The sequence below is a fragment of the Panthera uncia genome, assembly GCF_023721935.1.
Source record: "Panthera uncia isolate 11264 chromosome D3 unlocalized genomic scaffold, Puncia_PCG_1.0 HiC_scaffold_8, whole genome shotgun sequence".
Lineage (NCBI taxonomy): Eukaryota > Metazoa > Chordata > Mammalia > Carnivora > Felidae > Panthera > Panthera uncia.
In genome coordinates, this window is record NW_026057586.1 from 55,761,946 (window position 1) to 55,786,836 (window position 24,891).

At 38.2% G+C, this 24,891-nt stretch overlaps 1 protein-coding gene across 4 annotated transcripts in view; it reads right to left on the reverse strand.

Moving 5' to 3' along the window:
* The window catches only part of L3MBTL4 (L3MBTL histone methyl-lysine binding protein 4), a 448,796-nt gene that overhangs the window by 338,268 nt on the left and 85,637 nt on the right, over window positions 1-24,891 (reverse strand). For all 4 annotated transcript variants that reach the window (XM_049620399.1, XM_049620400.1, XM_049620401.1 and 1 more), the window contains exon 4: window positions 5,739-5,793. In XM_049620399.1, coding sequence (XP_049476356.1) covers window positions 5,739-5,793 — 55 coding nt within the window. The remainder of the gene's footprint in view (window positions 1-5,738; window positions 5,794-24,891) is intronic.

Consider the following 24,891-nt stretch of genomic DNA (forward strand, 5'->3'; position numbering starts at 1 on the left):
CTGTGTTAATTCTTCTCCAGGCCATTTAGCTAATTAATCCTTCAGAGCTCTAGTAAATTATTACTTCAGTATACTAAATAATAAATCCTCTGGCTGGATTACATGATTTTTTAAAAAACACCAAATTTAAGTGGGAGACATAGCATATTATATAACTTAATTTTTAAAAGCCAAATGCCCGAGGATATGCTGAGAGAAAACAGAATAGAGAGAAAAATACTAAATAAGCAAAGTAGAGAAGATAATGAGGTTTGAAAGGATCCAGCTACTTGGATTAGGCTAGAAAAAGAAGACTCCAGGCAGAAGAAACCGTTCTTCAGACAGCAAGGTCTATACTGCATGTTCTGTTAGGCTGAAGCCAAACGGGGAGAGGCAGAGTTCAGTGGCAGGTGCCTGGCAAGTTCCAGAAGCTCAGAGGCCTCTAATGATAATCTAGAGAAAGGATACAAGGCCCTCTACTAACAGAATTTCAGATACATTTTAGCCGGGTAAGAGAGGGTAAAAGCAGTACATTTCCTCTCACTTCAGAGAGGGTAAAAATGTGAAACCACTGAAAAGTGAGTAGGGTCATCTCAAGTTGAGAGATATTATTTAAAAGATATCAAGAGAGATGAGTAGAGAAATGTTGGTAATTATTTAGGAAACTTGTGGGTATGTGAGAAGGAGGGGTCAAGGATACCTCCAGGAGTCTAGACTGAGTCCAGGTCAAAGATGGTGCTACACTGTTGGTGGGAATGCAAATTGGTGCAGCCGCTCTGGAAAGCAGTGTGGAGGTTCCTCAAAAAATTAAAAATAGACCTACCCTATGACCCAGCAATAGCACTGCTAGGAATTTACCCAAGGGATACAGGAGTACTGATGCATAGGGGCATTTGTACCCCAATGTTTATAGCAGCACTCTCAACAATAGCCAAATTATGGAAAGAGCCTAAATGTCCATCAACTGATGAATGGATAAAGAAATTGTGGTTTATATACACAATGGAGTACTACGTGGCAATGAGAAAGAACGAAATATGGCCCTTTGTAGCAACGTGGATGGAACTGGAGAGTGTGATGCTAAGTGAAATAAGCCATACAGAGAAAGACAGATACCATATGGTTTCACTCTTAGGTGGATCCTGAGAAACTTAACAGAAACCCATGGGGGAGGGGAAGGAAAAAAAAAAAGAGGTTAGAGTGGGAGAGAGCCAAAGCATAAGAGACTGTTAAAAACTGAGAACAAACTGAGGGTTGATGGGGGGTGGGAGGGAGGGCAGGGTGGGTGATGGGTATTGAGGAGGGCACCTTTTGGGATGAGCACTGGGTGTTGTATGGAAACCAATTTGACAATAAATTTCATATACTGGGGAAAAAAAAAAAGATGGTGCTACAGACTAAGGGGCTAGAGAGGAAGCACACTCAACACCTAGGAACAAAGAATTCAGCTGTAAAGGGGATGTGAAATCTAAAAAGTAAGAGAAGTAAGAGCAGGGAAGCTTCTGCTGCTTTGGGAGGTCCCTCGTTCCATTCAATCAACAAAATGTTGGCAACTATCTGTGGGGCACTGGTGTAGGAGGAAAGAATAGTGTGTGGGGGACGGCTGAGCATTGATGCCAGATGGTGAAGACAGGATGAGTTGAAAGCGAGTGAGAAAACAATGTCTCTCTCAAGAGACTGGAACTGTTGGTGGTGACTTCCAGTCACAGAGAACAAGACTCCTAAGTAAAGGAAATGTACACACAATGATCATGTAAAGTGGTATTCTGGACTGGATTTGGGAACAGAAAAGGGACATTAGTAGAAAAACTGGTGGAATTTGAATAAAGTACAAAGTTTAGTGATAGTGACGTACCATTGTTAATTTCTTAGTTCTGACAAATGTCCTGCAGTCATGTAAGATATTAATGTTTGCAGAAACTAGGCAAAGGACTGAGCTCTACTATTTCTGCAATCTTTCTCAAGTCTAAAGTTATTCCACAATGACAAGTTTACTTACAAAAAAAAGGAAGAAATCCAAAAGCAGACATCCCAACCACATCCTTCTTTCCATAAATTGAAGGTTTGAGGAATTTATTTTTCAATATTTGCTTGACTGTACCATGATTACCTACTAATTGTGAAAAAAAATACTTGCAAAATATAGGAAGCATTCTTTTATTTCACAACTTAGAAATAATAATCATTATAACACGCCGTTCCTTCTGTTCCATAGATATGTGCTTTTTTTCAATCATCACTGAGATTACTCTCCTGAGCTTTTCCCCCCCTTAATATGTTATCATAAACTTTCACTCCCATGTAATTTAATTTTTTCCAAAAGCACTGAAGTGACCACACAATTGCTTACACACAGTTGTACCACAATGTCTTACCTACTCCAAATTTGTTGGACATTTAGATCATTTCCAACTTTTCTCCACTTATAATTAGTACTACAGTGAATATCATATGCATAAATTCAATGCGGATGACTTATTTCATTAGGAGGAATTCCAAAAAATGGAGTTCCTGAGCTGAAGGAAATGTTTATTTAACACTTTTGATAAATGCCATCACTATGTCCTCCAGAACAATGGAACAACTTATACTTCCAAGAGCAGTGTACTGGCAGCGCCCCCCACCCATCAGCAAACAGGATCAGCATTTTTGTAACTGTTGTCAATTGGAAGGCTAAGAAATGTTCATTATTACATTTAAATGTGTATTTCTTTGCCTTCTAGTAAGACTAAATGTATTTAACACATTTATATTTTAGCTACTTTTATTTCCTCTTCCATGAATTCCTGTTCATGTCCTTTGTTTTTGCGCTGAGATCTTAGTGCATTACTTCTTCTAAATCTGTTGTGTGTATGAACCTTCTTGATTTCCACTTTAATTTTTATTATGACATTCTTTGATTTACAAAGTTTGATTTGGATGTGTATACATGTCATTTTCCTTCATAATTTCTTCTACTCTTTTTATGTTTATACAGACCTCACTGCCCCGACACTCAACTAAACAAATATTAGCAGTAGCTAAAAAGAGCACTTAAAATTCACAAGGGGAGGGGCGCCTGGGTAGCTCAGTCAGTTAACCGTCCAGCTCTTGGTTTCAGCTCAGGTCATGATCTCACAGTTGTGAGACTGAGCTCCATCCACATCAGACTCAGCAAAGAGCACAGAGCTTGCTTGGGATTCTCTCTCTCTTTCTCTCTCTCCCTCTCTCTCTGCCCCTTTCCTGCTCTCTCTTTCTCTTTCTCTTTCTCTCTCTCTCTTTCTAAATAAATAAACTTTTTAAAAAAATTTAGAAGGGGAAAAGCCAGATCACTTGTCCAACTGAAGAAATGAGTTGTTTTTATTTTCAAGATTTCAAATGTACACATCTGGGATTACACAGTGATTGACGACACTACTTCTATACCTTTAATCATACATAATTATTAACAAATACCGAGACAAACCTTTTCTTAGTGGTATCCAATATAATTACTAAATTTTTTCAATCACCAGGAATAACATAGCTCAGAAAGTCTCCAAAAGAACCAAAAAAAGTTAATCTCAGGGCATGACTGTCAGGAAAAATCTAGTTCAGCTAGTTCCCATGGACACAAAGAGCTATACGAGACAGCATTAGTACTTTAATTATTAGCAGTTATTCTTCCCATCCCATTTCTAAGCACGATTCATTTTCTCTACCTTTGTGTTAGCAGCTACAAAGGGAGAATGTTAAAGTAACAGGTAAAGTAGAAAGCACATAGGCTTTAGAACTTGCTAGCTGTGGGTTCAAATCCTGGATCCACCATTCACTAGTTATTTACCCTAAATAAGTCAAATGGCCTCTGAACCAACGCTCCATCATCTGTGTAACACTGCAGTCAGTATTCGTGGCACAGACTGGGCACTCTATAAATGATTTGGTAATGATTTCCAAGGAAATGCCTTCCTTGTTGTAAAAGCAGGACTAAGAATTAAGTGTTTATTTTTCAATACAATTTTCTGTTCACATATAAATGTGCATGTGTACATTTGTTTGCTTTCCTTGTGTTATTAAGAAACTGGTAAGTGACTAAATCTTTTTTGTTTTGTAAGTAGCCTACAGAAAAAATTAAACAATTTCCAGAAACTATGGGAGGAAAATCCCCACTTTAATATGAAGATGATAGGCCATTTAGGGAATGGTTTCCTTCATCCCACTAAAAGTGGTACTTCAAAAGCCTCTCAAATAATTCAATTTGCATTTCAACTAGCAGTCTGTAGTATCTGTATGCACAAACCAAATCCCATCCTTCCTGTAAACATGGAGCTAACTTCAGTAGTTGGGGCAAACAGCAACAACCTCAGATTTGAGAAGAATAAACCACTGGGGAAACTTTTGAGAATGGACCACTACCCATAAAAACAACTCTGACAATGGAAGAACAACAGCAAAAAGTCACTTTGTATTGAAACTGAAAAACTATTTATGATAAATATATATTCGGCTATAATGGAACTATAAATACTAAATTTAAAAAATCTTAGTTTTAAGGACTGAACATTCTTAAATTGTTGGCCTAACTCTGCGTCTTCTTCTTCTAGAATAAATGTTTTAGCCATGGAATAAGAGAATCTAAAACAATTTGCATTCGTGTGAAAATACAGCAGCAGAGGAGAACAACAACATAATAAATCACAACCTATTTCTGAGAAGAAAAAAAAAAACAATGTTTAAAAAAGCCCCGCTGTTAGGGCCAGGTAGAGTCCAAATTTATTTCTAGAATTCCAGTGTTGCATAACTGAAGTGTATTTCAATGGAGCTGAACATCAAGTTACATAATTACCAAATTACTGCATTCTATTTTGCTTTCTCAGCAAAGAACATGATGGGTCTGGCTGACGGCGACAGAAGAAAAGAATTAAAGCAGCATATTTTGCTTATAGCAGAAAACAACTTTTATTTTAAAAGCATTTAGATGGAAGATCACAAATTTTCAATTTTTTGTCCCTAAACTAAGCAATATAAAATGGTCTTTAAAAACCTCAATTTTTGTTTGTCATTTTTTCAAGGTATTTTTAGTTGTTGCCATTGTTTATTTTAAAAAGCTCACTCAACAAATACTTAACATATGTTAAAAAGATCATTAGAAAAGACTTATCAAATTTATATGCTTCCTTCCCATGGAGAGTAGCACAAATGTTGGACATTCAGCTACATTTTACAGAAAATTTAATAATGGAAAATATATTCCAGGAAAATATCATCTGCACTTGTTGATTTAAACTTAAAGCATCAGAGAATTAGCTGAATATTAAAAAGTTGTTATCTAAAACTTATTGATGTATTAATAACCATAATGAGCGATATTCATTTTAGAGCAAGTGTGCATCCTCCTCTAAAACATGACTTCAACGGAAGAACACAAATGTAATCATTAGAAGATTAAACTACTCCGGGAAGAGCTTAAACAAAGAATTATAATAAACTAAGTAGCATCTCCCATTGTCTTCTTCTCTGGGAAGGTTTACAAATCGGAAGTTATTTTACTTAAAGCATTTTTAAAAAGCAAATAAACGAGATCAGAGCATCAGACTTTTTCTTGATGTATATTATGTGAAAATCTCAGATGACTAGGATGGTCTACAGAGGGGTATGGAACACAATGTCAATAAATGATACTATGATTATACACTGAAATAAACAAACCTAAAACAATGAAAGCTACCTAACAAAAACTACACTTAAAAGTTGTTCATTGTTGTTCACAGACTAAAACTGTAAGGGATGGTCATGATTACCGTGACTCAATGGGGTGGCACCATCCCTGGGCTTCTTTTCTTCCTCAGCTTGCTCCTAGAACACAGAAAATGTGGTTTAGACCATATTTTTGGATACATATTGGACACACCAGAAAGACCTCTTCTGTGTGCAGGAAGCCAAACCATGAAAAGCACTGTAAAGGCAGCAACAATCCATGAGTAGCCAATGCCCTCAGCTGGGTGTGCGACCTCAGAGGGCACACCATGATCCATCTGGACATGGCAGGAATCCTCTGTTACTGTCTTAACTCTTTTCTGGCTAAAGTATGAGAGAGAGTAAGGTTCTATAATAGTTAACACAGAAGCTGATAAGGACGCCTCCCTACTGCCTGTGTGTGACACTGTGCCAGAGGCAGGCTGATGGAAGAGTCAAGTCCCACACCACAGCCAAGCCTCCTTCAGCCGACCGGCATCTATGACAGTTTATTAAGGCTCAGTCAAGATAACGTTATCTAATTTTAGGCAAACTGACCTCCTGAGAAGAGACAAATGACTTCAAAGATTCCTTTGAAAAAACCCCAGACTGCATATGACAAACAATACAAGCGCCCAGAAAGACCATGGCAGAGCTTCTCTCCACCGAGCAAGCAATTCATCAGACATTCTCACAGCAACTCTCGAAGAAAGGCTGACCACCTAACAAAGACTAAGGGAACAACTTCTTTTTGAAAGATACTCACAGTAACAAAGAGCGTTTGTTAGTGGGTACTCAGAAATGTGTTTCATTTACACAATTTTGTAGTCATAAACACTGAATGCCCCCCATTCAAACTCATAATTATACACTTAAAAATTGAGGAGCAGAGTTTCCCAATTTTAAAATCCTCCAAATGAAGGGTTTCAGTGGGCTCTGAACTCACTTTTGGAAATATAAATATGCAATACCTCTGATTAGTTCCCAAGAAAAACTGTCATCAGGGAAGATGAAAAGTCAGCAGCTGAAATACACAAAAACCTTCACATAACTGACGGGGGTGCTGAGAAATGAGTGTCATGATTAGCAGGTTTGGCTAACAACCGTTTCTTCAGATTAGGCCTGTTTACTCTTGGGACATATCTTTTTAAGCTATGACAAGGGTGACTGACCACCCCAGTTTTCCCAGGACTGACATAGCCACAGCACTGAAGCCTGCATGTGGGGAAGCCCTAAGTTCTAGACAAACCAGGATACCCAGTGATCCCGGCTATGACAACCATTACAACCGAACCTAAAAAAACAGACTTCAGATAATGCCAAAACAAAGCTTTGAATCAAGCTTTCAAAAAAGAATCATGCTTGCTAATATTTTAATGAGAGCAAACTTGTTTGTAACTGTTAAAATAAATAGCATTGATTTCATTTTTCTATGACACTTTCTTAGTTTCTTTTTTGGTTTATGGCTTTGAGGTGCAAAATACAATTTGAGTAATAGTAAATCATACAATTCTCAAATAAACAAATAACCCACATGTATTGAGATATGTGATTAATGTTTCTTTATTGATGGGTAAGCACACCAGGCTGCCACTTGCTGATACAGCCAGATACAATTGATTGGGAAAGCTTGGTATCTTTCTATACATATAATTTGTTTTTTAAGTTCATATGGCTTAAGGTAAAAATATACAGAGAAACAAATAGAGTGAAAACTTTCCCACCCATCTTCCCCACTCTGGCCAACTCATAACAACTCCACCTGGAAATCACAGTTACTAGAGTCTAATATGTCTTTGTAAAGTTTTCTTTATAAAAACACAAAGAAACATGAATATATGTTCTTATTGTCTTGCTTTTATGCACAAAGGTCGCACATCATAATACAGTTTTTTCCCTCTCTTTTCATTTAACAAAATACCTCAGAGATCTTTATCAGATTATGAAGAGCATTCTCGTTTGTTCTTCACAGCCGCACAGCATTACACTGAATGGCTATTTCATGATTTACTTAACTGATTCCATATTTATGGATATTTGGGCTATTTCCAATCTTTTTTTCCCCCAGTCATATAATGCTACAGTGAAAAACCAGCACGTATGTCATTTTGCATATGTGCAAGGGTATCTATGGAATGACTTCTCAGGAGTGAAACTGCCAGTCAAGAGACTCGTGCTTTCCTGCTGCCAATCCCCACACGAGCTTTCCCACTCAACAGTCTCACAAGCCTTGGATCAGTGCCTGCTTTCCCACAGCCTTGTCACCAGGGTGTGTTATCAAATTTTTGGATTTTTGCCAAGATGGCGAGTGACAAACATCTCACTACAGTTAAATGTGTGTTTGTTACATTATGAAGAAACTGAAGATCACTTTGTATATTTAAAGCCACTTGTATTTCCTTCTCTGTGAAATATCTTTTTACATCCTTAGTCCGTTTTCTGTTGGAATGATTGCTCATCTTTGGGTCTTGATAAATGAGGAAGATTAGTCCTTTGTCTACATTATGAGATGCATTATTCTTTTTCCCCAGTTTGTCATTTGTCTTTTTCATTTTTCTTACGGTATTTTTTAATATGTAGGGATTTTTGTTGTTTAAGAAATGAAATTACAAACTTTTCTTTCGTGGCTTCTCAATTTGAATAATCATTAGAAAATCCTTCTCCACTCCCAAATTATAAAAACCTTCTACTTTGTTTATGTCTATTACATTTACGGTTTATTTTTTCACATCTGAATCTTTGATAAATCTGAATCTGAGCCAGGATATAGTGTGAAGTAAACATCCAGTATTTTCACCCAAGTGGCCCTTCACCTCTCCCAACATGTATGGACAATATACTGAACTCCCATGTGCATTTGCTCCTACTTCTGGCATGTCTCTTCTGTTTCTTTGTTTATCTGTCTTTTCAGTTAGCAGTACCACACTGTTTTAATTATGACAGCCTTGTGTTTTAATATGATTCCTAGACTGTTTAGCGTTTACCCACAATAAGCGAGTTCCCTTCTGTTCAAGTTTTAGAGTCAGGCATCTGAGGGTTCATCCCCAATCCACCTTACCGGTGGTATGACGCTGACCAAGTGACCTAATTTCTGCGAGCCTCAGTTTTCTAATCTGTGATCTGGAGACCATCTTAACTTCTTTACTGAATTGCTCCAAGGAATAGAGATCCACAGGTAAAACCTGACTGCAGCCCGTAACACCTGGCAGACTCTCCATGGTAGCTGTCACAGTTATTCTGCCAGATTTCAAGCTGCAGACTTGAAATGGATCCAGACTTAATAAAAATTAAGTTAGCCTTCCTATTTGTGTTTACTGACTGAAGAAACGTATCTCAAATGAACAGAATCTCTGATGAAAGAAAAATTCTGAGAGAGAGTAGAGAAGAATCTTAAACCACTAACTGAATTAATTACCTATTTAACAAATTTATTGAGCAATTCTTATATGGCAGGAAATGCACTGGGTCTTAAGGCGCAAATGAAACACAACACCCAGTGTTTGTTCACTGACAACCCATCATCTGATAGGCGTTTACTACTGAATGGCTGACTGAGGAAAGAATGAAGCCTTACATTTACTCTTCTGTCCCCCCAGCTCCTTATGACATACATTCTCACCCCCACTGCGACAACCCTGCAGCTGCCCGTTCTCCATGCACCACTCTGGCCTCACCTCTGCCTTCCTGCCTTCATGCCTCTCATGTGCAAGCATCCCCACTGCTCTCCGGACTTTCTGTCCTGCCCACCCCCTGTTCTGTTCGCTCTGACACCTGCCAACCCACTCTCAGTCTCACAGACAAGATGACCAATGGATCCACATCTCCCTCCACCATGTTTCAAACCTGCAGATCCAAAGTCCCACTACACAGCTTCATCTGGATGCCTTACAAGCTCTTGAAACTCAGTAATTACCAAAGGGAATTCATCATTACACTCTGAACCTCTTCTTAACCCCTGCCCAAAGTTCCCCAAACTCACTCTGCACTTTGTTTCACCCACACTGCCTCCTCCACCAGCTACTCTCCTTGCGGATTCTCAGATGACCCTAATGAGCAATGCCCTTGTAGAATCCCCTCCCCTGAGCGGGGGTGAAATTTGTTACTTACTTCTAGACCATAGAATATGCCAAGGTGATGGGACAGTCAGTTTCTCAACTGCATTACAATATATGACTCCACACTAGCTGACTAAAGCAGGAGGATCTCCGGCCTTGAAATAGCAGGCTGCCATGCAGTGAGAGGACCCCATGACAAGGAACTGTGCAGGGCCTCTTGGAGCTAAGACTGGATCTTGCTTGAGAGCCAATGAGCAAACGGGACCCACATTCCTACAACCACAAAGAACAGAATTCTGTTGACAACCACATGAGCTTGGAAGAGGCCATTGAGCTCCAAAAAGATCTCAGCCAGACCAACACTTTGATTTTACCCTTTGATACCCCAAGCAGAAAATTCATTTAACTCATGCCTAGAAGACTGACCTATGGAAAGTGTGAGGTAATAATAAATGGCTGTTTTAAGCCACAAAGTTGGTGGCAATTTGTTAAGCAGCAATAGAAAACTAATACATGCCTATTTATCCTTTAGAAGTTAACACAAGGAGGTCTCTTTGCTCTTACTTCCTCCTCCCCTCTCCGCCCATGTTAAACTGGGTAACCTACTGAATCCTGGAAATTCCCTGTACAAATCTCTATTATTGGGCCTATCATCTGTCTTATTGGACTCACCTGCTTTGAGGAACTTACTGAAGGCACAGTCTCAACCATCTTTCATCCCCAAAAGGTAACTTGGCACCTAGTCTAGCTCAACAAATATTTGCTGAATGAAGGCATGAATGCAAGTACTTTTCCACCTGGTAGATTTCACATCCAAAGTTATCACGCAATTAATAAATAGCATCCTGATACAACATACTATAACCTAGAGCTTGTCAAAATTTAACACGCATATGAATCACCTGGGTATTTTGTTAAAATGCAGATCTTGACTCTATAGGTCTGGAATAGGGCCTGAGATTACCAGTGTCCACCAAGCCCCAGCTGATGACACTTCTGAAGGTCTGTGGACCACAGCATGAGCTGTACAGCCACCATCTTCCAGGCAGAGGGTGAGAGTAGAGAAGCCATCCTATCTACCTCTGTTCTACTGCATGTGAAATGATGAACTGAATCGGTCTAATTTTCTATGGCAGTTCTTTACCCCAATTTCATCCCTTTTTACCCACTCAATACACAGGAAATTTACATAATTTGAAACAACACCAGTCTCTTCTCATAAAGGTTGTACTGCAAAAACTGAAATGGTAACAAGAAATAGTATTCAAGAGTTGATTATGTGAGCACAACAGCTACTGAAGCATTTTTATAATCACTGTATCATTCAAATATAAAAAGAAATATATAATATGCTGTCTGTCACTCCGTTAGTGGATTAGGATGTTTGGTTCACACTTCTTTATTTGCTATTGAAATTCTGCCTAGATAGAAGAAACATATCCCTCCCAAAAATAACATTACCTCTCACTTCAGAGTTAAATTATCCAAGCTCCTTATGTACATATGGTTTTTTTTTGGATGGATCAGGTTATAGATATGTAGACATATATATGAAAGGTCACCGTTTTGTATTTAAGAATAAATTTATATTTCTCTTAAGATACACCGACCTCATTTTTTTGGAAAATTTTGCAAATAAAAGAGGATTTAATATCTTAAAATAGATAAGAAAAATGCTGAATTTGGGGCCAGGTGACCCAAGGTCAAGTTCCAATCCCACCCACAAAGAGGTATGTAACCATGAACAAATGACATATGTTATCTGCACCTACTTTTTCTTGTCTATAAGAAAAGGGATTGGACCAAATGTTCTCCTGCAACAGGAACTCCTGCAAGTTTTAACATTCTGTGCTTCTGTCTGAGCTAATTAATTATTTCATCAAGGTAATAAATCCACACTGCTATTAATGACTAGAGAGTTAATTTTTTTTAAAAAGGAAAGGAAAAATGAGCACTTTTCCTTATCTTCCCAGACAGAACACTTAAGGAAATCAGTATGAGTTGAGAAAAATAAAACCATTACTGTGATTTCTCAGGTTTCAAACTTTACTCTTGAAAACTGAAAATAAAGCTTCAGGAAAAAAAAAAAGTGCTCTGAAAAAGGGAAGAGAGTGGTTTAAGGAACATAAAATAAGTCTTGCTATGGTGCATTTCCATTCACCAATTTAAAATCCATCATTTAGGAAGAGAGGATGATGAGGTGAGATAATAACCAAAAGGCTTCATGTTCTGCTGCCTCCTGATGGACCCGGATGCATCATATACTTTTACTACAAGTTACAGTGACTTTTCTAATTAATAAGTGTCGACATTTCCCTGTCTATGAATTCCAATCAAGGAAGCAAAACAAAAGATTTTCACCTACTGATATGTGGTTTGCAATTTCAAGTCTTTGCCCTGGAACTTCCAGATACTGCCCCTTCCTTTCTTTCACCCTCAGACCAGTCCCTGGAGCACTGGAGGATTTTCCAGCAACCACTGTTCCTCTCCCATAAGAATACAGGATGACACCTATTGGTTTCATGGACAGTGGAAAACACTGAAATCCCCTTCGATGACTCCAGTAACAAACTACCATTTGAATTTCACTTGCTGTCTCAAGTCCACTTTTCAAATTCTCTTTTTCTCTGATTCAATGTGGGTGACAAATTGAAGACAAATGAAATTAACCTTTCAGATAAAATAAAAAAACAGAAAAGGATTATTTTTCGTTGCTCTACTGCAATTCAGATGGAGACAGAGAGAAGGAAATGATCTCATTTTATTCAAATATTCAATATTCATTGTGAGCAAAAACTATTTTTCAATGGCAGTCATCTCTGGATCTGTTAGCATCACTCTACCTGAATAAAAACAAAATCCCATGTTAGAGGCCTAGACTCTGAGGAGGAAGGCTGTGATATAATTGTTACAAATGGTATGTGCCCTGTTCAGGGCCAGCTAGGAGCGGGGGGGGGGGGGGGGGGGGGAAATCCCAGGCATATTTAAACCAGTATCTGCTAAGATGTCTATAAAAAATCAAAGAGAAAAAATCTAAAATAGCTCTATAAATATCTCCTCTCTATGGTTCCCCCATACATATTTTTTGAGGTGGTGGAGGGGCACAGGGAGAGGGAGAGAAAATCTTAAGCAGGCTCCATGCCCAGTGCAGAGCCCGACATGGGGCTCGATCTCACAACTGTGAGATGGTGACCTGAGCAGAAATCAAGAGTCAGACGCTTAACCGACTGAGCCACCCAGGAGCCCCTAGTTCCCCCATATATAAATGCATTCTATTGGCTGATGCAAACTAGTATATCAGTCATGTGTAGGGCAACAAAATGATAAAAAATTAAGTACTACTGAAGATTAAGAAACGAATATAACCTTACCCTAAACATTTTCTCACTAATTAAGGATATTACAAAATAATTTCATTACATTATGCCCAAGTAAAAGCCAACCACAGCTCCCTCCTGCCAATACGTATATCAAGTTCAGCAGATACAATATCAAGTACAACTTCCTCTGCTCTATCTTCAGGACTCTCTAAGCTTAACCACTCACGTCCATCCTAGTCATCTTGCTATTTCATTATGTACCAAATCTTAGACTCACTGAAATGGAAAGACCCTTAAGATCTTTTAATCTAAGACTCTGGTTCTATAAATAAAAAAGCTGAGGCTCAGCCTGGTGAAGGACTTAACCTTGGTCATAGAGCTAATAATTATCATCAGAGCCAAAAACTGAAATCCAAATATTCTGACCCCCAGCCCAACACTCATTCTGCAAAACTGCCAACAGCAACATCTGCTCAATGAGACAAGTAATTATAATCTTGTCATTTATCACATATGTCATATTTGCTTCCAACCCCATACCTTTACTCATGCTGCTTCCTTGGCCCAGACAATCCCTCCTCTGACCTTTCAACTTCCTTATCTCTCAAGGTTAGTTGCCTAGATAGCACCCAGATGTTAAAACACAAATAAGTTATACTCTCGCATATTGCCTCTTACTAAATTGGATTTTTTCTTACCAGGTTGGACGTAAGAACCATTTGTTACAATAGCATTAAATATGCATTAAATTTTATTTGTTAAATAAATTAAGTAAAGCATTAAATATGGACATCTTAGGTATTCCTCACCCTTCAAAGTCTATACATGAGCCCCTAATGATTCTACCTGGCCCTGAAGGTTGAATGTACCTATAAACACTAATGTGTATAAGCAGTTAGTTGTCTCACATTACCCCCTATAAGTTCTTTTCTCTCTAATAATAATAAATTTATTTTTCAGATTTATTCAGATCCTTTAGAGAACAAATAATGTCTCATATTTCTATTTCTCAAACTTCCTACTTCAATAATCAGATATAGATTCATAGATTTTAAAAGGTTCAGAAGAAAAGAAAGAATGGGAACCAGTATTTATTCAGTATTTTACATACACAATTATTTTATTCTGATATACTCAAATAAAATTTCCTTTTTTATTTGGTAAACTTGCATTTTTATGTAGGAAATTGGAAATTTTACAGCTTATATATGGTTTGGGGTTTCATGCACACCAAATGCACACCAAACATCTATGAAATCTCCTTGGAAAAAAAATGCTTAGTTTCCCCAATTATCGTGTGCCTACACTTTGCCAGTCAATTCTAATGGTGGTTGAGTGGAAAAGACTAACAAATAGCACTGAAAAGGGCACTTGTCTTTGTGTTAGATATATGGAAAAGCATGACATGTTAGGGAATATAACAGGGGCAGGGAAACTCCTCTCTCCAAATCTGCGGCAGCACTATGGGGCATGGTAAACAAAGCTCATTCACATGACGGATTTCAGTAAACAAAGGCATAAGACATGCAATAAAACCTAAGTGAAAGAAGCACTCTTGCAGATGCTGTTAGAGTATACACTGGGGTGACTGCTCTGGAAGATGACATAAAAGGCTTATCAAGACTTTACATGCACATAGCCTTTAGTATGACACGTCTACTAGTAAGATTTGATCTTTGAATCAACTGCAAAAGTATATCAAAATATATGAATGCAAACCTTTGGTTTTAATACAGAATTATAACAACAAAAACTAAAAATCATCTACATGTTTGGAGTAGAGTACTGCTTCAATAAATTATGGTACATTCACAGTATGGAATATTAAGCACCACTGAAAACAATGGAAATATCTGCATCTCTAAGACATATGTGTTTAACTGCAAGAAAAAGCAAGAAACAGAACAAGAAATAAAGTATGAGCACATTTGGGTACATGTATGCATTCATGCCTGTATTATGTATGTATGTATGTATGTATAAAGGGTTTGGGTTTTGTAGCTTCCTTTTTTTTTTTTTTTTTTTGCTTTGATTCCTATATAGATTCACAAGAAAATGTAAACATTGATCGTACCTTTAAAAAAAGATTTGGGAGTTAGCATGTGTGTGAGTGGGTATGATAGAGAATTTACTTCTTATTTTCATACTATATATTATTTTTTTAACTATGTGCCTATTCATAGAAAAATGTAAATAAATGCTTTTAAAATTCTACAAATACATAAAATAAATACTAGTATACGAAGACTCATTGACAGATATTATTATCAGCCTCTGAAAATTATAAGACACTGAAGATATGAAATTACTACCTCAAAAGCAGATGTTTAGAAAGTACCCAACTGTTCATTAGTTTTATCTTTAATGTGTTTAATCTATCAATGCTATTTTGCTTAATTAACTGGAAATTTGACTTGTAAACTCATAAAGGTAACATAGAAAGTAAAGAATATTATTGATATTTCAAGCAAATTCCAAACATAATTTTAGTAGGTTAACTCAAACATAACTGAACCCCTTCCTCTACATAGTGAATGCAGCCACAGATGTAAATCAGCTTACTGTATTAAACTATTAAATTTAACTAATTACACTGGACATTGTAATTGGAAATGAGCCCCTAGCTGTCAGTATAATGTGGAATTCATCCTAAATGCATGTCTTTTCTATTATCCTGTGTGAATATTCTCTTTTTTAATGTTTTTATTTATTTATTTTGAGAGAGAGTGATAGAGAATGAGTGGGGGAGGGGCAGAGAGAGAGGGTGACAGAGAATCCCTCTAGCATAAGAGCCTGACATGGGACTTGAACCCATGAACCATGAGATTATGACCTGAGCCAAAATCAAGAGCCAAACGCTCAACCAACTGAGCTACCCAGGTACCCCATGAACACTCTTTAAAATAATTATATGTTCCAAACACTTCAAAACTCAAATCAGTAGTATAGTCCTTTGAAATGTCATTATCTACTATTGATCAAAGAAGTCCATTTGACTGAGGTAGCCATTAAACACTAGGAACATCATTTAACAGATATTTTTGGAAATCCAGGCATGTAAGGTGCCACATTCAAACAGCACCTATGTAAGTGTTGAGCACTTCTGGGGTTCAAAAATGGGAAAATCCCCATACGGAATGGAAATAATGGTAAAATCACTGGCATCAACATAGGCCTTAAGAGAAAACTGGAATTTGTGCCAATACAGAAAAGACAGAAGGTTGAATATTCGTGTTGTAGGGCAAGATAACAGAAGTTCTGAGAAGGGACAGTAATAATTTTAGCAGCTTAAAAGGAAATGATACTGAGAAAAGGTAGCAAATATGTTTGGATAGGAGAGGTGATCTCAAATACTAAACTAAAAAATAAAAGAAATATTCAGCAGCCAATACTGATTAACTATAGGACTATTGGTACAGGCAGGATAGACCTAGCTATTTCCTTAGGACAACGGTTCTCAATCATGAGTGTGTACCACAATCACCAGGAGGTCCTGTAAAATATAGACTGCTCAGCCTCACTTCAGGGTATCTGATCCAGTAGGTCTGGAGTAAAGACCAAGAATTTTCATTTCTAACAAACCCTCAGGTTTGTTGATGCTGATGCTGTTGTTCTGGAGACCAGAGCTGAAGAACCACTATCCAAGAACAACTGAGAGCACATCAAATACCTTGTCTCTTCAGAGGGCATGACACAAAACACCAGAAATGCTGAGAAAAATGGCATCCTCACATAACTTGAGACAGGTTCAGGCCTTCCTAAGTCTGATCCAAGCAACCCTCACACTCAACTCTCATGGAACTGATCTATGAAATGCAACCAATGTGGACTTCTGGGGAAATGGTCCTTGGTCCCACGTTAACCACCCCACCTCCCAGTGAGTCTGACCAAAGGAAACAGTTCTGTAACTAGACACAGACCTACACTTATCATCTTAAAACCAACCATGGACAAGATCATCACTTGATATGTCTTATTTAATTCCCAGAGTTCAATAAACTGTACCTATTTGACAAAGATTGTGTGACACCATGTCACTTCACCAACTGCAGTGTGAAAATGCATAACAACCCACATTAAGACCCCAAAACCAATACATGATGAAAGCCCATGAGAGGGTCACTAATGAGAATGTTCTAATAGCCCACTATCCCCAAAACAGTCATTATGGAGGTTGCCTGGTCACTTCTTTCCCCTTGAAATTTGTAGGAATACAAATAGTTGCCATAGGGAAAGATCACAGGATGCATATTAAGAAGCAAGATGCATTATTAAACCCTCTGGCTGTCAAGACATCACTGTGAGGTATTTTTTAGATGTGATAAACATTCAAATAGAGGAAGTTAAGATGGTGAAGAAGTAGGGGGACTGGGATTTCCCTTGTCCCTCAAACACTGCTGTATTGAGGTCATAACACTTGAAATACTCAGGAATACAGTCTTCAGAGTGACAGAAAAATCTCCACAGGTGGACGGAGACAGCTTGGCGGGACAGAAGTGCATGTCTGTGAATTGGGGGAGATAAAATAGCATAGGCACAGTGGGAGGGAACCCCTTAAGTGGAGGGACAAAAGGGAGAGAAAGAGAGGCTGTCGAAGTGTGGTATTGTGTTACGACAAGAGAGAAACCTCTATGGACCATGGACTGGAGAATGAGAAATACAGAAAATACCAGTTTCTACTTTGCAAACAGCCTTAGGAGCTGAAGATCGGAGTTTTCAGGGTTGTGTGACTTTCTCCAGACCAAACCCCATACGGTGTGCATGCATCTGAGGGGTGGGAGCCAGCCCCGGGACACTGGGAGAGAACAGTCCCCTCCCTGGAGTACTGTACAAATAGGGTTTATTGCCACCCACCCCAAGGACAAAAGACCCTGCAGGCACCAGCAAGAGGCCCTTTGTCAGCAGGGAGGAATGGGACTACCCCAGAACCAGGCCCAGGTGGAGGAGGGATCCTTTCACACATGTAGTTTTGAATCCCAGCCCAGGGTCTGGGAGGCACGGGACACTATGGAGCAGGACAAGCCAACTGCCCACCCCTACTCTGTGAATGTTGCCTGAACAGAGTGATTTGAGACACTTGGTCTGGTCTGGGGAGGAAAGATTCGGGTGTCACCATTTTTCTCCCCATCACCCACATGGCGGGGCTTCAGGGAACAGGACAGCGGGAGGTGGACCCGCTTACACCAAACCCTGCCACTCCGTGTCTGGTTACTGCTTATCTACTGGAGCAGGACAAACACTGAGTGAACCAGATGGCCTCTCCTCCAGACCAGCACAGCTACCAGTCCCAGAAACAAACAGACAGCTGTCCTGCAGTTTTGTATGTTAGTCTGGTATTTTTTTTTCTCTCTTTGCTTTCCTTCTCTTTTCCCTTCTAAACCCTTTGGAATCAGGCTCATAGTTTCTGATTTTATTTTTGGCTAATTCTTATCTATATCTATATCCCTTTTTTTCTTTCTTTCTTTCTTTCTCTGTTATGTTGTTTGTTTAATCAGGTATTTTTACTCAATATTTCTTTGATTGTCTGCCTGGTCTTTTTTGCCCCTTTCATTTTTCTCTTTGTATGGAGTTAGGTCACCTGCCCTTTCCTTTTTTCCAGGCTTACTTCAAAGAACAAATCAAAGCATACCGGGAAGAAGGTCCAAACAATCCACCACTACAAGCAGTGGGATAGAGCAGCCAAATACGCAACAACAGAGTACATGCAAAACACTCCAAAAACACTTTATGAAGTGCCAGGCCCTAGACAATGTATGACCCCTTTTTAATATGGTGGTATCACAGGTTCAGGACACATAACAAGCTATTAAAACATGTAAAAGACAGAACCCTAACCAAAATGATGAAATGGAGGAATTCTCCTCAATGAAAATTCCAGGAAGAAATGACAGCCAGAGAATTGCTCAAAACAGATCCAAACAATATATGTGAACAACAATTTAGAATAACAGTCATAAGACTAATAGCTGGGCTTGAAAAAAAAAGTATAGGAGACAGCGGAGAATCTACTGCTGTAGAGATTAAAGACCTAAGAAATAGTCACAAAGAATTATGAAATGTTGTAAATGAGATACAAAAAAACTAGCAGCAGTGACAATCAGGATGGAAGAAGCAGAGGAGCAAATAGGTGAAGTAGAAGATAAAATTATGGAAATGATGCAGATGAGAAAAAGAAGGAAAGGAAATTACTAGATCACAAGGGGAGAATTAGAGACCTAAGTGATTCAATGAAATGAAATAATAGCCATATCATAGGAGTTCCAAGTTAGAAAGACTGAGAGAAAGGGGTAGAAGGTTTATTTGAACAAATTATAGCTAAAAACTTCCCTAATTTGGGGAAGGAAACAGATATCCAAGTCCAAGAGGCACAGAGAACTCCCTTCAAAAACAACAAAAACAGGTCAACACCATGACATGATAGTGAAACTGGTAAAAATACAAAGATAAAAAGAGAATTCTGAAAGCAGTTAGGGACAAACAGGCCTGCACCTACAAGGGTAGACATAAGGGTTGTAGCAGATCTGTCCACAGGCCAGAAGGGAGTTGCAGGAAATATTTAATGTTCTGAAACAGGAAACATATGCAGCCAAGAATCCTTTATCCAGCAAAGCTGTCACTAAGAACAGGAGAGATAAAGGCTTTCCCAGACAAACAAAACTAAAGGAATTCATGACCAATAGACCAGCCATGCAGGGAACCCTAAAGGGGATTCTGTGAGTGGAAAGCAGCAAAGACTACAAAGGACCAGAGACATCACCACAAGCACAAAACCTACAGATAACACAATGCCACTAAATCCCTATCTTTCAATAATTACTCTGAATGTAAATAGACTAAATGCACCAATCAAAAAACAGGGTATCAGAATGGATAAAAAAATAAGATCCATCTATATGTTGCCTACAAGAGACTCATTTTAGACCTGAGGACATCTGCGATTAAAAGTGTAAGGATGGAGATCCATCATGCTACTGGATGTCAAAAGAGAGCTGAAGCAGCCATACTTATATTAGACAAACTAGATTTTAAAACAAACACTGAAACAAGAGATGAATAAGGTCATCATAATTAAGGGGTCTATACATCAATAAGAGATAACAATTGTAAATGTTTATGCCCCCAATGTGAAGAACCCAAATATATAAATCAATTAATCCCAAACACAAATGTATAGATAATACTGTGATTATACGAGACTTGAATACTCCACTTAAAGCAATGGACAGATCATCTAGGCAGAAAACCAATACGGAAACAACAGCTCTGAATGACATATTGGACCAGATGGACATAACAGATATATTCAAAACTTTTCATCCAAAAGCAGCAGAATACACATTCTTCCCAAGTGCACATGGAACATTCTCCAAAATAGATCATATACTGGGTCACAAAAGAGCCCTCAGAAATACAAAAGAATGAAATCATACCATGTATATTTTGAGATTGCAAAACTTGAACTAACCACAAGAAAAAATTTGGAAAGCACAGAAATAAATGGAGGTTAAAGAACATTCTACAAAAGAATGAATGAGTAAACTTAGGAAATTAAAGAAGAAATTTTAAAAATATATGGAAGCAACTGAAAAATGAAGACATGACAGTCCAAACCCTTTGGGATGCAGCAAAGGAGTCCTAAGAGGAAAATACATTGCAATTCAGACCTATCTCAAGAAGTAAGAAAGGTCCCAAATACATAACCTAACTTCACACCTAAAGTAACTACAAAGGCAGCAGCAAAGAAAGCCCAAAGCCAGCAGATGATGAGAAATAATAAATATTAGAGCAGAAATAAACAATATAGAATACAAAAAAAAACCAGTATAAAAGATCAATGAATCTAAGAGCTGGTCTTTTGAAAGAATAAACAAGTCTGGCCAGACTTCCCAAAAAGAAAAGACAGAGGACCCAAATAGATAAAATCATGAATGAAAGAGGAGAGATCACAACTAACACCACATAAATACAAACAATTATTAGAGAATACTATGAAAAATCATATGCCACCAAATTGGACAATCTGGAATAATGGAAACACCCACATACTACCAAAACTCAAAAGGGAGGAAATAGAAACTTTGAACAGACCCATAGAAAATGAAGAAACTGAATCAGTTATCACAAATCTTCCAACAGGGGCACCTAAGTGGTTCAGTCTATTAAGCATCCAACTTTGGCTTAGGTCATGATCTCACAGTATATGGGTTCAAACCCCACAGAGGGCTCTGTGCTGACAGTGCAGAGCATGGAGCCTTCTATGAGTTCTGTGTCTCCCTCTCTCTCTGCCCTGCCCCCACTCACGCTCTGTCTCTCTCTTTCAAAAATAAATAAATATTTTTACAAAATCAAATGTTAAAGAAAATTTTTTTTAAAATCTCCCAACAAAAGTCCTTGGTCAGATGGCTTCCCAGGGGAATTCTACCAGACATTTAAAGCAGGGTTAATACTTATTTTTCTCAATCTGTTCCAAAAAACAGAAATTGATGGAAATCTTCCAGACTCATTCTATGAAGCCAGCACTACCTTGACTTCCAAACCAGACAGAGATCCCAATACAAAGGAGAATTACAGGCCAATATCCCTGATGAACATGCATGCAAAAACTCTCAACAAGATACTAGCAAACCAAATTTAACAGTATATTAAAAGAATTATTCACCGTGATCAAGTGAGATCCATTCCTGGGCTTCAGGGCTGGTTCAATATTTGCAAATCAATCAATGTGATACATCACATTAATAGAAGAAAGGATAAGAACCATATGATCCTATCAATAGACACAGAAAAAGCATTTGACAAAATATAGCATCCTTCCTTAATAAAAATCCTCAAGAAAGCCCTGAAAGAAGGAATATACTTAAACACATTAAAGCCATATATCAAAAGCCTACAGCTAATATCATCCTCAATGGGGAAAAACTGAGAGCTTTCCCCTGAGATTAGGAACACAACAGGGATGTCCACTCTCACCACTGTTGTTTAACATAGTGTTGGAAGCCCTAGCCTCAGCAATCAGACAACAAAAATAAATAAAAGGCATCCAAATTGGCAAAAAAGTCAAACTTTCACTTTCCACAGATGACATGATACTCTACATGGAAAACCCAAAGACTCCACCAAAATACTGCTACAAATGATATATGAATTCAGCAAAGTTGCAGGATATAAAATCAATGAACAGAAATCAGTTGCATTTCTATACACTAATAATGAAGCAACAGAAATAAATATCAAGGAATCAATTTCATCTACAATTGCATCAAGAACTATAAAATAAATACCTAGGAATAAACCCAAACAAAGAGATAAAAGATCTGTACACTAAAAACTATAGAATGCTTATGAAAAAAACTGAAGAAGACACAAAATAATGGAAAAACATTCCATGTTCATGGATTAGAAGAACAAATATTGTTAAAATATCAATACTACTCAAAGCAATCTACATATTCAATGCAATCCCAATCAAAATAGCACCAGCATTCTTCACAGAGCTAGAAGAAACAATCCTAAAATTTGTATGGAACCACAGAAGACCCCAAATAGACAAAGTAATGTTGAAAAAGAAAAACAAAGTTGGAGGCATCACAATCCTGGACTTTATCCTGAATTACAAACATGTAATCATCAAGACAGTGTGGTACTGGCACAAAAACAGACACACAGACTAATGGAATAGAACAGAGAACCCAGAAATGGACCCACAAATACATAGCCAACTAATCTTTGCCAAAGCAAGAAAGAGTATCCAATGGAAAAAACACAATCTCTTTAGCAAATGGTGCTGGGAAACTGGACAGCAACATGCAGAAAAATGAAACTGGACCACTTTGTTATACCTTACACAAAAATAAATTTGAAATGGATGAAAGACCTAAATGTGAGACAGGATACCATCAAAATCCTACAGGAGAAAACAGGCAGCAACCTCTTTGACCTTGGCCGCATCAACTTCTTATTTGACATGTCTCCAAAGGCAAGAAAAATAAAAGCAAAAATGAACTATTGGGACCTCATCAAGATAAAAAGCTTCTGCACAGCAAAGGAAACAATCAACAAAACTAAAAGGCAACTGACAGAATAAGAGAAGATGTTTGCTAATGCCATATCAGGTAAAGGGTTAGTATCAAAACTCTATAAAGAATTTACCAAACTCAGGGGCGCCTGGGTGGCTCAGTCGGTTAAGTGGCTGAGTTCGGCTCAGGTCATGATCTTGCGGTCCGTGAGTTCGAGCCCCGCGTCGGGCTCTGTGCTGACAGCTCAGAGCCTGGAGCCTGTTTCAGATTCTGTGTCTCCCTCTCTCTGACCCTCCCCCGTTCATGCTTTGTGTCTCTCTGTCTCAAAAATAAACGTTAAAAAAAAATTAAAAAGAATTTACCAAACTCAACACCCCCCCCAAAAAAAAAATCCAGTGGGCAGAAGGCATGAATAGACAGTTTTTCTCTCTCTCTTTTTTTTAATGTTTCTTTTTGAGAGAGAGACAGATCATGAGTAGGGGAGGAGCAGAGAGAGAGGAAGACAGAATTCGAAGCAGGCTCCAGGCTCTGAGTTGTCAGCATGGAGCCTGAAGCAGGGCTCGAACTTACAAACTGCAAGATCATGACCTATGCCAAAGTCAGACGCTTAACTGACTGAGCCACCCAGGTGCCCTGACACTTTTCCAAAGAAGACATCCAGATGACAAACAGACACATGAAAAGATGTTCAACATCGCTCATCATCAAGGAAATACAAATCAAAACCACATTGAGACACCACCTCACACTGGTCAGAGCGGCTAACCTTAACAACTCAGGAAACAACAAATGTTGGTGAGGATGTGGAGAAAGGGGAAACTTCTTGCAGTGTTCATGGGAATGCAAACTGATGCAGCCACTCTAGAAAACAGTGTGGAGATTCCTCAAAAAATTAAAAATAGAATGACCCTATGACCCAGCAATTTCAGTACTAGGAATTTGTCCAAAGGATACAGGAGTGCTGATTCGAAGGGGCACATACACCCCAATGCTTATAGCAGCACTATCAACAATAGCCAAATTATGGAAAGTGCCCAAATGTCCACCATGATGGGTGGATAAAGAAGATGTATACACACACACATACATACATACATACATACATACATACTTACATACATACAAAATGGAATACTACCCAGCAATGAAAAGAATGAAATCTTGCCATTTTCAGCAACATGGATGGAACTGAAGGGTATTATGACAAGCGAAATAAGTCAGAGAAAGACAGATATCATATGATTTCACTCATATGTGGAATTTGAGAGTCTTAAAAGACGACAATAGAGGAATGGAAGGAAAAATAAGATACAGAGTAGGAGGCAAACCATAAGAGACTCTTAAATACAGAGAACAAACTGAGGTTTGATGAGGGTGGGGGGGTGGAGTGGTGGTGAAAATGGGTATAGGGCACTTGTTGGGATGAGCACTGGGTGCTGTATGTAAGTGATGGATCATAGGAATCTACTCCTAAAGCCAAGACTACCTTGTATGTTAGCTAACTTAACAATAAAAAACAAACAAAAAAAAAAACATTCAAATAATAGACTCTGAGTAAAGCAGATTAATCTCCATAATGTGGGTGGGCCTCATCCAATCAGTTGAAGGTCTTACAAGATAAAAGACTGACCTCTCCGAAGAAGACGGAACTTTGCCTGCAGAATGCCTCCAGATTCAAGTCTGCAACATCAATTCTTTTGTGAGTCTGCAGTCTACAAACCTGCCCTATAGATTTCAGACCTGTCAGCCCCCACAATTGTATGAATCAATTTCTTTAAAATTTCTTTTAAATAAATCTTTTATATACATGTACACACATATACATAC